At 40.7% G+C, this 14,238-nt stretch overlaps 1 protein-coding gene across 2 annotated transcripts in view; it reads right to left on the bottom strand.

The window, feature by feature from the left end:
- Nucleotides 1-6,469: 6,469 nt before the first annotated feature.
- The window catches only part of cuedc1b (CUE domain containing 1b), a 33,060-nt gene continuing 25,291 nt past the window's right edge, over nucleotides 6,470-14,238 (bottom strand). Inside the window, exons 7-11 of one of the 2 annotated variants that reach the window (XM_063205212.1) lie at nucleotides 12,323-12,406; nucleotides 11,920-12,013; nucleotides 11,557-11,615; nucleotides 11,213-11,282; nucleotides 6,470-9,954 (exon numbers count right to left, since the gene is read on the bottom strand). In XM_063205212.1, the coding sequence (XP_063061282.1) occupies nucleotide 9,954; nucleotides 11,213-11,282; nucleotides 11,557-11,615; nucleotides 11,920-12,013; nucleotides 12,323-12,406 (308 nt within the window). In that variant the 3' untranslated portion in view covers nucleotides 6,470-9,953. The remainder of the gene's footprint in view (nucleotides 9,955-11,212; nucleotides 11,283-11,556; nucleotides 11,616-11,919; nucleotides 12,014-12,322; nucleotides 12,407-14,238) is intronic. The other variant, XM_063205213.1, reaches the window with a different exon arrangement.

The following is a 14,238-nucleotide window of genomic DNA, read 5'->3' as shown; positions in this document are numbered from 1 at the left end:
TCATTCTCCTTGTCTCCTAAAGGGGCATGGTACAGGTACACAAATGTGGTCTTAGAAATGTGGTCATGATGGCAAAGCACTTGCCTCGATTGTTCAGGAAGTTGAGACACTTCTTGACATGCAGTGTTGGTCCAGAATAGGTCATCATTGATGTCCAAACCGAGCCAGGCCATGCCCTGCTGATGACGCAACACCTTCAGCGTTGCTTCTAGTCAGGCCAAGTGCAATACAAATATAATTTCTGAGCTCCGGAAAAAAACGGCACTCCTCCCACTTTGTTGGGAAGCATGCAACCATTAGCAAACCAAGGGGGTGGGTCGACCATGCCGTTTGGGAAATGTTGATTGTTATGCTCTTGGTCAGACCAAGTCTTGAAGAGATTTGAAAGTCAATGATAATTAGGCCAAACCCACATCTCATCTTTGTGCTGCTCAAATGGTCTGCCTCTTTCCTGTAGTGTGCCTTGTCCCTCTTGATCGTCTGTGAACTTAACAAGATTGGAGTGGTACTGTAGGTTGACGTCCAGTCATTTATTAGCAGGGTGAAAAGCAGAAGGCTGAGCATGATTGTGCCAGTGACTCAGTCTTGACAAGGTGGTGCTCCTGCCCTGCCTGTATCCCAGGGCAAGCAAGGGGCATGGGCCCGGTGGGAGTACTGCATCCATAGGGTAATTTATATTGCAAGGTCACTTTTGGATAGCTACAGCAGCTCCTTTTATTTTGTGATCCCTGGCTCCATCAGCTCTAAAACCAGCCGGGCCTTCTCTTGCTTGTATGCAAGTCATACAGACTTAACTGGAAGATGAAGCAGATTCTTGCCAAAGAGTTATACATGCATTGGTAGCATCATAGCTTGAGTGCCTTTCACTGGGAGAATGACATAACTAGCAATTCAAAGTACTTCATAATGATGGCCACAGGTCACATTCATTTCAGCAGGATGGGGAATTCTCGGGCATCATGTTTAGCCAGCTACTATGATTTAGCCTGTTACTATGATGCTGCACAATATTTCAAGATCAAGTCAATCTGGTCAAACTGCTCATATCTGTGCTATTTCAGCGCTGCCCAAATTTTGGAAACTCAATGCACTTTGCTTGACACACACCATTAAGAATATGGCTCACACTTCAGCTTGGCCAGAGTCACGATGGAAGTCATGGATGAATTTCCTGTTTAATGTTTATTATATTTGAATGAAAAAAATAACACATTTTGTTCCAAATTCAAATTCTTCAGCACGACTGAAGAGTCCAGAGTTTAATATTATTGGGATCAGTATGATGTGGATAATTCTAAGTTAATTCCCAAAATATTATTTTAATTTACTTGGTCAAAACAAACATGAACCACCACTTTTCCTGGTCATTTCAAGGTCTTTATAAGGTCATCGGGCCTACATACAGTATAAATAAATATATATAATAAATAAATAAAATGTAAAAACATACATATAGTATGGTAAAGTGAAAATAATCACAAACAAAGGGGATAGCAGTACAGTATGCCAGAGCAGATTTGGCTAATATCACAGTAGGCTGCCATCAATGAAAACAAAATCAAAATGCATTTATAACCATTCATAATATCAGGGAAATATTCCAACAACATTACATGGTGAAAAAAAACATTTTAAACACCATTCCTGGTCATTTCAATGTAATTTTATGGCCACATTCATCTCTTGTCTATCCATACAGGAAGCAGTGAAAAGTGAAATTTTGAATCCTTCGTATGGATTCCTTGCTTTTTACCATTGATCAACACTGACAAAATAAAATAAATAAATACATTTTAAAACATGCACATGCAAAACATATATATTAATGTAAAACATAATCATAATTGGAAAAAAGAAGCCTAAAATGCACACAAAGAAGAGGTTAGCGGTATTTAGCCTAACCGCTAGGCCAAATTTGTCTAATATTACAATACCATACAGTTGTAAATTGATTTTTAACAGCAAACTGCACTAATAACCATACATATATCACGAACATAGTCTAATGACAACATTACAAGGTTGAAACATGCATCAAACACCACTATTACTGGTCATTTCAAGGCCATTTTAAGGCCAGAGTCCATTTAAGGGCCCGGCAGCGGCCATCTTGAAAACGAGGCCTTTCCTGAAGTCAGATTTTGGCAGATTTTTAGTATGTTGTTTAGTACATCTGATACAACTGGAAACCACTGAGAAACCTTTTGTTAGATTTTTTTTGGGGTTAGGTGTATTTTTCTCATAAATGCACTCGCCTATTAATAAAAAAATAACAGATAGCACCCTGGTAGTTCGCGAGAGAGCGCGCCAGTTCAAAGATTGACACGGTCAGCCGCGTTCTAAAATCTTTTACTTCTAATACGCTAAACACATTCCCTGGTTGATGAGCATTCTACCGTATTTCATTTCAGCCCTTCTGTTGACTATCCAAGCTGTCTTTCATCACAGGAATATAACTTTCCAGACACTGTGCCTGAAAGGCATAGGCATGTGTGTGTGTGTGTGTGTTTGTGGGTGTCTTCTTTCCTACTCTTTTAGGTTTAGGTTCAGAAGTCACCCAACTTTCTCCAATCATGATCTCTATAATTAATCATGCGCAAAGAGAAAAAGGAAACAAATGGTCAAATGGTCATCATTTCAGAATACATTTTCAACTTCAAAATAAATCAATTAAAAAAACCCTTTAAAAATCAGAAATCAAATAAATGTGTTGATTCAATGATGACTGCGTACATGCCCTTTGACCTATTTTCAGATCAAAGCCGGTCACTCTGTTGAGCAATTTAATCTTCCTGTATCTCTCAATATGGTTGGCAACAAATGGACTGCACTGCACTTAGACTTTATTTTATTTTCACGTATAGAGGTGGAGGTCGGACTAGCTTTGAAATTGGCCTGTTTGCACCCACAGCCCATATTGTTGAAGCAGAATACTAGATGGAGAGGATAAGCAGGGCCGCTGACAGCTTTCGGTGGGGTGGGCCCAAGACAAAGTCAGCTGAAAGGTCCCCCTACCCAATACATACAATAATGGGGATCCAATTGTGGGCCCCTATCTGCCTGGACCCGGGACAACATATAATACCCCTTTGCCCCTAATACCCCCCCCCCCCCCCCCCCCATATCAGCGGGACTGAGGATAAGAATAGATAATCTCTTAGTTAGGATAAAGAAGAAAATCACAGGGGCATCTTCGGATGTGGATAGTTAACTGTTTTATTGGGCAAGTGCCAAGACAAACGTTTCAACGTTGTCACGTCTTCTTCAGAGTCAATGACTCTGAAGTCAATGACTCTTGACTCATTGACGCTAACGTGTTGATGTCACGTCTTCTTCAGTCTTGGCACTTGCCCAATAAAACAGTTAACTGAAGGCACTCCGGTGATTTTCTTCTTTATCTTCTCTGGCTGTAGCCTTCTAGTCCTTTCCGTTAACGGACCAGATTGTGAAGCACAAGAGTGCAGAGGATATCTTTCTCTTCTATGTGACAATCCCTTAAACGGGTCAGTAGAATTGAAGGCCAGTATGTCACAAAGCTTATAAAGGCTATAGGCTACGACTTCATCATCAATGGCCAGGGCCGGATTAATGCTCAGGCTAGATATGGCGACTGTTTAGGGCGGGGCCCGCATCTGCCAGGGGCCCCTTGATTGGCCAGAACAGTGGTGCATTTGGCTGACTGCAGCTCCAAGTCATCTCTTCCATGTATACTTCTATACTGCATACTTCTATATACAGTGCCCTCCATAATTATTGGCACCCCTGGTTGAGATGTGTTTTTTAGCTTCCAATTATTTTTTATTTTTTTAAATAATATGGGACCTTAATTGAAAAAAGAGAAAAATCCAACCTTCAATACAAGTGCATTTATTCAGTGGGGAAAAAATCCCACATAAAGAAATAATTATTTGACATCAAATAATGTGTGTCACAATTATTAGCACCCCTGGTGTTAATATTTTGTACAACCCCCTTTTGCCAACAAAACAGCTCCTAATCTTCTCCTACAATGTTTCACAACATGGGAAAAGACAGAAAGAGGGATCTTCAGCCATTCCTCTTTGCAGAATCTCTCTAAATCATCCAGAGACCTGGGTCCTCTCCTCTGTACTCTCCTCTTCAGCTCACCCCACAGGTTCTCAATGGGGTTGAGGTCAGGGGACTGAGATGGCCATGGGAGGAGCTTGATTTTGTGTCTGGTGAACCATTTCTGTGTAGATTTGGCCATATGTTTAGGGTCATTGTCTTGCTGAAAGACCCAGTGATGACCCAGCCTCAGCTTTCGGGCAGAGGGCAACAGATTTTGATTTAAAATGTCCTGGTATTTCAAAGCATTCATGATGCCATGCACCCTAACAAGGTTCCCAGGGCCTTTGGAAGCGAAACAGCCCCACAGCATCACTGACCCACCCCCATACTTCACAGTGGGTATGAGGTGCTTTTCAGCATGCGCATCTTTCGTGGTACGCCAGACCCACTTAGAGTGTTTGTTGCCAAAAAGCTCAATCTTGGTCTCATCTGACCAAAGCACACGGTCCCAGTTGAAGCCCCAATACCGCTTGGCGAACTCCAGACGCTTGCGTTTATGATTGTGAGTGAGGAAAGGTTTTCTCCGTGCATGCCTCCCAAACAGCTTGTTGGCATGTAGACAGCGCCTGATGGTTGATTTGGAGACTTTGTGACCCCAGGATGCTATCATTTGTTGTAATTCTGTAACAGTGAGCTTTGGAGATCTTTTGATTTCTCTTACCATCCTCCTCACTGTGCGTGGTGGCAAAATAAACTTGGGTCCTCGTCCAGGCTTGTTTACCACTGTTCCAGTTGTTTTGAACTTCTTAATTATTCCTCTCACAGTGGATATGGGCAGCTGCAGTTGAGTGGCAATCTTCTTGTAGCCTCTGCCTGACCTGTGAAGGTCGACGCACATCTGCCTCACTTGTATGCTGTGTTCCTTTGTCTTTCCCATGTTTAAGAGTGGATAAGAGAAATGGCCTCGGTGTCACGTCATATTTATAACCCAGGGAAACAGGAAGTGATGAATTACTAATTAAATGTTCCTACATACTCTGGTAAACTTTGTAAACTACTGTAGAAATGACAGAAATGCTTCAATTATATTTATTTCCTGGAAATTGTTAAGGGTGCCAATAATTGTGGAACAGGTGATTTAATGAAAAATAATTATTTTTTAGTCAGGGATTTTTTTTATTTTCTTACAATTCATTTGAGTTGAAGGCTACATTTTCCTACAATTTTCAGTGTGACAGTATTCTTCTGCAATAAACACTGAATTTATTTTAAGGCTTTTAACACATCTCAACCAGGGGTGCCAATAATTATGGAGGGCACTGTATGGCATACTGTATGCACTCATTTCTTCCAAGGCATAACAACACTAACCCTGCAAATAATTAACCTTTTTATTCTGCATTTCCCCCACATACACTTTAAGCTGGTTACTGATTTTGTCCTCTTTCCCAAGTCACTTTGAATAAAAGCATCTGCTAAATGGAATTTCTTTGCCAGGAGTGGCTGATACTTTACACTCTGAGACTATACACTCATTAAAGATCCTTCCATAGTCTGCCTAATATAACCCTATTATAACCCTGTTATTTTCTCGTAGGGGAGGCCGATCTACACTATTTAAAATAGCATCAAAAAAGCCTGATGGAAAGCTGGTTTCACATCTGCAGCCTATACTACAAAGCTGGTTCTGGAGTAAACCAGTTAAGAGGTAAATCATCTAATAGAGGTGCCTCTTCTATTATGTGATTTACCTCTTAACTTAACCTGGTTTACTCCTGAAGCAGCTTTGTAGTTTACTGCCGTGCAAAACAAGAACGCAGTAACTCAAAATGGTCGGGAAAAAAAAAGTGTCACCACCACTTTACCGACAACACAGTTGCTGCGCCATATAGGAAACTTTGAAGCCTTTTTTCTCAGTTTGCAGTTTTCAGAGTTACTGCGTTCTTAAATTGTAGGGCAGTATAGGCACCAGGAGTCGACATAGTGGATCTGTAAACAAACTACAAGTTTCTGTTAGTCCTTTTTTTTCGTGGCTGTATACTGCATGTAAAAGGGGTGTAAAATGGGTGCGATTAAATTCTGTACCCCACTTAGATTTCTTGGTATGTAGTTTTTCTATTGATCATTTCCAGTGAGAGTGTATAGAAGTTCTATTCTACAATCTATGATAATTACAGATGCTTTGACTAATAGTCTAGATTCACAAGGCATTATTCCTCAGGTATAGTAAGTAATAGACCTCATACAATGTACATTCACCAGTCATGAATTTCAGGAACCACGTGTACATGTATCACAAGTGCACACATCACAAGTATTTTAGTAATCTATGACAGCCAATTATTTCAAACGACACATTTAAAATTACAACAAAAGGAAGAACAGAACATTTTACTGAAACTCACTACAATAAAATAATAAGATGACTCATAGACAGGGAGGGAAGAACATACGTTTATTATTATAAGAGCTACTGACTTGGATTGGTAAGGAAAAAACACATCTCTACAACCACTTGGTGGAGTGGTACCCAAAATGTATAGGAAGGCATGGATCAACCAGTTACCAAAATAAATGCATCAACCTCCTCATCCATCCCCAGAAATACAGCCTTCTAAGGCCAATTCATTGTACAGCTAGCTTCCATTAATAACGGTTAATAGTAGGCCTTAATTGCAGAGAAAGACATGTCATCTTCAGAACACATGGAGATAAATGCATGTTGCCTACCAAAAAAAGATTATAATTGTGCGGAAAATCTGCTCAAGTCAACTGAACCTCTTAATTTGAACTTGTATACATTCGAGGAGAACAGGCGATAGTGAGACTGGGCCATTTGACTAGATTCCATACAAAAAAGTTAACTTGACGCGTGTTCTGATGTTTAGTACGGCCTGGCATGGATTTGTTTTCTTACTGGACTAGCAGCTACCTATTATGTAAAAAGAAATTGTTTGTTATAGTAAAGAATTACTCCAAAATATGAAAAACTAGAATACAGCAACTAACAGTTGAACCTTTGGAAAAATGTTCTAGTAACTGTTTTGTTTTTTAACTGCTGTGCTTAAATCACTCAGTTACAATGGAAGAAAAGAAGGACAAATGTCTCCCTGAGAAGATCCCACTTTGACAAGGTTACGGGACAGAGGAGGCTGGCCACACACTGGGCAAGTCAATGAGAAATCCCAATGTGAGGACAGCCTCCATCAGGGGTGCAGATCCACAATGTCAGGACTCTGGGTGAGGGTAATGTACACACAAAAGGGATTTTTGTATTGTGTGATTTACAGGTATGCAATTCAAAGCTTGCCAACATAAATCAACAACATTTCTGAAAACAATGTTTTGCAGAAATGGGGGGGTGTGCATATTCCCCTCCGCCAAGGATCAGGATCTGCACCCCTGGTCTCAAACACCATCAAAAGGAACTGGGCTACAAGTGTGATCATGGACTACAAGCCAAAAGCTGTTCTTCCCCCATGCATGCTCCAGGTTTTCTTGGGAGCTGCCTGTACATAGGAGAAGCCTTTACGAACTATTACAGGATTTCAAATCTGACCAGAATTCAAATGTGTGTCAAGATCACCATCCATGTTTCTGATTTCAACTGCTAAGAGTGATTGAGTTATGTTGATATAAGGCGTATACCTCCAAACAAGTGCTTCCTCTGCCCATTTTAATACCAGGAAAGATATCTATGCCAGCAGAAGAACACACATACAAAATGTTTGGATGACACTATGACGCAGGAAGACTTTTTGGTTTCTTGTAAACAAGTGCGGTTTTAGTCAGAAATGTTTCGCCATGGGGCAGGGACATAGGCTGGATGAAGTGATCAGTCAGTTGAATTTACGGTTACCATCTCTCATCTATCGAGGTGGCATTTTACCAGTCGAGCACAGTATGGTTCCCTTACACTACCATCACAGTGGGCATGACACAACTTCCAAGTCAATCTGTAGACATTCCAAACATGTGTTCTTTCTCTTAGTATCAGGTACTCTCTCAGAGCACTCCTCCATCTTTTTTTATTATTACTTGCAGCATTGCTAACACCTCTGGGGGGAAAAGTTACACACATGGCTTCAACTGGGCTCTTAACAAAAAAGGCAAACCAAGGTTGCAAACTATACCCTATATAACCTTGTCTGCTACACAGACTCATACATATCACAAGACAGTTCAACTCAACACTTCAACACTCTTGCTTCTCAGATAATAGGCTTTCCCTTTGACTTTGTAAAACACGTACAAAAAAAAAGACATCCATATCTGGTAAAGTTTATTTGTGAATTTTCAAATCTGTTATTAGAATGAAACAGCCTTGCATCATATAAATACTAAATGTCGTTTTCCTTGAATTAGGGCAAGTTCTTGTCTTGAAAGGAAACTGATAGAAATGTTTACAACAGATATGGCAGTGCACGGTTGAATGCTTCTCCTACCCTTCATATTTTACAGGAGGTTTACTGGCTTAAAAAAAAGAAGAAAAAAGGAAAAACATGAAATGCAGCGAAGCGAAGAAAAAGTACACTTCAGCAGCACATGGTTTTGTGTGTGATTTCTTTTAATCGGCCAAGTGTGCTCTGCGGTTGAGTGAGTCGATGTCATTCCGGGCCACACTTGGAAGGCCAAGAGCTGAGGACAGGCTGTTAACACTGATAGACAAAAAAAAAAAAAAACTGTGTGCAATGTAAACAATCTCCTGCACACGTGTTGTTTATGAGCAGCATGTCTGTGCCCTTTAATCAGCAGCGGTGGTGATGGTGGCGGCGCTGTCTATGTGCCCCCTTCGCTGCCCACAAGAGACCAGCAGTCCTGGTACTTCACCGGGGCTGCATTACCAAACCACCGCCGCACTTGCTGTGCTTCTGCGGTGCGGCACTGACACAGCGAAAGGACATTGGAGTTCTATTAATAGGAAATGCAGATAGATGTCCAGTAGTTCAATGCATTAAACAACAGGGAAGCTGGTCGAAAAAGGCATACTGGTGACTTGCTTATTTCTAAAAGGGATGACACATTGTAACACGGTGTATCCCCAGGTAGAACGCTTCATATGGTAACAGTGTGAAAGAAAAGAATTCAAGGTCTAAGCCTGTAAAAAAAACAAAAACGTTTAACCTTGTACAGACAAACTGAAAATAAAAAAAACTGGCCAATCTCTGGAAAACAGCAAGTGTGATAAGCCCCCCGCATTTTTCATAATTCCCAACATTTTGTTCCATTCCTGTTCGGACTGAACAACATGCTATACCGCACATACGCCCAAAGAAATAGGGTCTCTTGCTATAACTAGCTCATGGTCATGAACTCATAGCCTATCACTTCACTTCATACCCTTTCGGATGCCACTTTTAGATGCCAGCTGCCATCATAGATGTTTTCTGAATAAGACCTTGATCTGTTTGCTAACCACTCGGGAACTATCGCTTTACCAACTAAAAGAAGAAAAACAAAACAAACCAAACATCATGATAGCAAGGTTTACAAAAGGCATGGAACACAAACAGGAACACAAAATTCAATAAACAAAATGACTACTTGATGTTCATTTCACTATAAATGGGCTTTCAAAGGAGTAATTATAAAATAATGATTTTCAAAAAAAAATGACTACTCTCTTTTTTATACATACAAAATCATATATTAACAAATTGTTATGATACAGTAATTATAAGAGTAATATGCCGTTAAACAATAGTTCTAAGCCTGTAGGAGGGCTGCCTTTTTACTGAACGTTCGCTCTCTCTCTCTCTCAGCTCTCATCTCACAGGCTAACCTGGGATTGGTGGTGGTGGTGGTGGTGGTGGGGCTCTGGGTGGAGGAGAGCGTGATCCCGAGAGCGGTGGGACCACACCGCACCAGCAGTCTTCCCGGACCACCAGGGATACCAACCTACAGTACAGAATGCCTGGCACACATCTGCAGTCACCAAGAGAAATGATGCCGTTAAACACTGGCACTAGCAATAGACCAACTGTCAATTACGGTGATGAAGCAGAAAAAATGTATGTGAAGCATGTACTTTCAAACATGTAAAACATATTATGGAATGCCTAAAAGCGCACGCATGCAATCATGCACGCACGCACGCATGCAATCATGCACGCACGCACGCACGCACAAGACCTCTACATGCAATGATTCAGACAGCAATTCTGGAAATTTCTACAAAGCATATTCTCTGAAATAACACAATCTCTGCTTTTCAGCTAGGCCTGCAGATAACAAATCTTAAAGAGGTAGTTCAGCCAATATCAATATGCTGTTGTATTGCTCAAGCTACCCTTGACTTGTCAGTACCCGGTGACGCTGCATTTTTTGGCTAACCCCTTTCTGAGATCTGAGCTATTCTTATGAGGGCAGATTTTGTTTACATTCAGAACTTTCTGAACATAGGCCTACTCCAAATATTTTCCCAAAAGGTATCGCTGTTTGCTACTTGTCTGCTGATGTTGCATAACCTTTTGGATGTTTTTGGGAATAATTTAAAAAAAAAGTAAAATGTAATCAAACAACTGCCCCCATTACCATGACCAGAATTTCGGAAAAGGCTGAAGAAAAAAAAATTCTCAGGTACTGACAAGTCCAGGGTAGTGTGAGCATTACAACTGCATGTTGAAATTGGCTGGAGTTATCCTTTAACTGCCTAGGACATAGGCAGTCAGCTGTATCAGTCAAAACAAAGACAAACATATTCCAAAAGGCAACATGCATCCAGGAGACGGTTCAATAAAGGGAACAGGAACATTATGCAACTGCAAGATAGTCACACATACAGTACCACACTGATTGAGAACTTGGGGCTGATCTGAACAAGGATTCCACAGTCCTTTTGTTTAAAAACCTTCATTTATATACTCACATTTTTGCTATATGTTTACTGCAATGTGCAATATTGTGTATTAGGTATTTTTGTATGTCTTGTATTTGTGAATCTATGTAAGCTGTCAGACACCTTAATTTCCCTCGGGATTAATAAAAGTACTCTACACTATTTTCCAAATGCTAGCATCTGGTAGAATCAGAAGGAATGCACCGTCATGAAGTGACAATGCAGACCTGTTAGTTAGCAATGCATCCAGACCTAGTCCATGTCAAGTCACCTTCAGGAATTTTCCACTAAAGGCCAAATGCATTTGTCATCAGTGTCAAACTCATCTTGGAAAGTGCCACTCACCATGATGTAGTGTCCTTCTGTGGTTCCTCCTCTTCCTGAGTAACCAGTCTTTTCAGCTGACCATCTTCTTCTGGTACAACACACAACACAAAGCACCAGAGGGTTAGTCAAAACACCACTCCATTTGTAATGGGAGAACCAAGTCAGAGAGACTGGATAAGACTCATAGAATCTCTGACCGAGTCCTCCACAAGGATGCATTTCTCAAAAGCGTAGCTGTTAGCCAGTTAGCAACTTGGGTAGTTGCCAATGGGAGATTGCACTGCACACAACAAAATAGCTAACATTGGTAACTATGGTTTCGAGAAATGCACCCCAGAATAGTAATTGGGCTTCTTGCTTACCATAGGGACTTCCTTCCACATCATCCAGAAGGTTTGCTGTGGAGTTTGCTGTTCCAAGTCTGTGAGTACAGTCAAGGGAAACGGTATGCAGCATTTGTTCTTATTCTTATTTCTTTTCTCTTCTTATGTTTAATAAAATGTATTATTGGTCATTGGTTACTCACAAAACTGAATTAGTATTACTACACACTCTTGTAAGCTGTAAGTCTGCCAACCGTTTACACTATTCCCTACACCGAGGCAATATTAGAGGTAAGTACTTGTAATGCAGTGTAATGTAATGTCATTCACAACACAAGTAGAAAGTTGTAAGAAAAGTGTAAATATTCTCAAATCTAAACCACTGGCATGACCAAAGGATACGAATGATGTTTGAGTAGTGTTCTCCTTTTGGACTTTCTTCTTTTCGTCTTCTCTGAGAAGGTCCGTGCGATCTCAAACAGCTTTTTTCGTGTCGCTACATGACACAGAAATGACACAATGTTACCCCATTTGGGGCGCGTTTAACAGTAACAGCATGTAATGTATTAGGTCATATGAATGTTAAACAGTATGTAATGTATTACATAATATGAATACCAGACGGTATATAATGCATTACGTAATGTAAATGCTAAACGGTATGTAATATATTATGTAATACGAATGCTGGACGATATGCAATGTGTTAAGTAATATGGATGTGAAACTCTGTGTCTGTGTGTGTGTGTGTGTGTGTGTGTGTGTGTGTGTGTGTGTGTGTGTGTGTGTGTGTGTGTGTGCTTACATTTTCCCATGTGTTTGAGCTTGTCACGAAACATGGCGTCGTCGGACACAGCCGTGCATGCCTCCATGGAGCCTGAGGCCTCACCTAGAGGAGAGAGACAAACCAAAGATCACTCACATGGTGTTTCAACAAGCTAGAGTACAGAGACATATTCAAATTTACAGTAAAGAAGAAGGATCACCACACACTGGTGGAATTTTGCTGCTTTTTATTTAGCCACCAGTGTGCGGTGATCCTTCTTTACTGTGGATTACTGATGACTGCACTTCACCAGCACATGGAACCTGGCTGTGCATAGGAGTTCTATATCGTTCCTCCTGACCGCCAGAGGCGGTGCTTACAGCACATGGATATCCATGCACGTCAGTGCAGGTCGAGTACTTAGTAACAACAAATTCACTTGTGACCTGGGTGACGTCACCCGGTGACCCCGGGGTCGGGGTCAAAAGAGCAACGCACCCAGGAAGCGAGTTTGCGAAACATAGGACGATATTGCGCCCAACCGCGTTTGGCGTCTCCGATTGGCTACAACGGCTCCCTCGTTCCTCCCCTCTGATGGCTTTCGTTTGACAGCAAGAAAATAAACTCTCGCTCAAAGCAGCTTGCAGAACATTCAAATAATTTGGCCGATCTCTTGAAACAGACACTAAAAGTAGGGTAACAAACAAAAAGTAGGCTACCCAAACCATTTACGATGCAGTAGCCTAGGCCTACACAAATGCCGTGTCCTATTTCATTTTAGCGTGGTTTGGCACATCAGCCATAGCCTGCCCAACGATGCTGTGAGCTCCAGTATTTGATTTTATTTTTTATTTACATAGCCTAGAAATAATAAATGAAAGCGTCAGCTAAATGCAATGTAATGTAGCCTAATGTTAATGTAATCCTAACTGCATAAACTCCTGTGTTTAAACTTTATAGGCATATCATGTCATTTTATTATGGTTTGGCTCATCTCTTGAAACAGATGACACTAAAAGCATAAACAAAAGCAGACCTAGCCAACGATGCAATACAAATACAATTTCATTTTATTCACATTATCCAAACCTCGAGGTGATCTGGTAAGTTGTCCACCGAGTCCATGGCACATGTGGTAGCAAATATAGGGTTTACTTTCTATTTATTATGTCGGTAAATCCATCTGGTGGTCATATTAGGAACTGCATTCTGCACATCAGTTCATCCCCACTTCTGTAGATCTAACATTAACATGGATACTTTGATAAGGTGTAGGCCCAATGAAACACTGAAATTGCGGTGATAGTTTTCTGTTGTCTAAGTAGGCAACCTCAGTTTTAACCAACTTTGCCTGTGACCTGACAAAAAATAGGTGGTGTCATGATGACAGACAAGGCATATTGGATTGTAGAAAATGTATTAAATAGTAGTATTTGGAACAAGGTATAAATCAGATTTCAAGGAGTGAAACTACAGTGGCAAATCAACACAATGATGAAAGACAAGGCAGATTAATTTCAAGGAGTGAAGCCGGGTGTCTATTTGGCACTGCAGCAGTTTCACTCCTTGAAATCTGATGTAGCCTATTGCCTATACCTTGTTCCAAATACTATTTAATACATCAGTCCGAAGAAGGAGGTATATTAAAAAGCCTTTATTATCTGTGGCTACTCATAATTGAAATTAAAACGCTTTGCCCTGATGAAGACCTAGATGGTCGAAACATGTTGGCATTTTAATTTCAATTATGAGTAGCCACAGATAATAAAGGCTTTTTAATATAGCCTACCTCCTTCTTCGGACTGATTTACCTCTGAGTGCCTGGGACCTTCTGCTTTCCTAATTCTGGATTTCCCAACCCCAAGAGCACCATTTTGGACATTTTTTCCACACACCTGAGCGCCGGGTTGACTTCTCTCTTTTTACTATTTAATACATTTTCTACAATCCAATAA

This window comes from Engraulis encrasicolus, chromosome 8 (genome assembly GCF_034702125.1).
Source record: "Engraulis encrasicolus isolate BLACKSEA-1 chromosome 8, IST_EnEncr_1.0, whole genome shotgun sequence".
Taxonomy (NCBI): Eukaryota; Metazoa; Chordata; class Actinopteri; order Clupeiformes; family Engraulidae; genus Engraulis; species Engraulis encrasicolus.
This window is presented reverse-complemented; position numbering and strand designations above follow the sequence as displayed.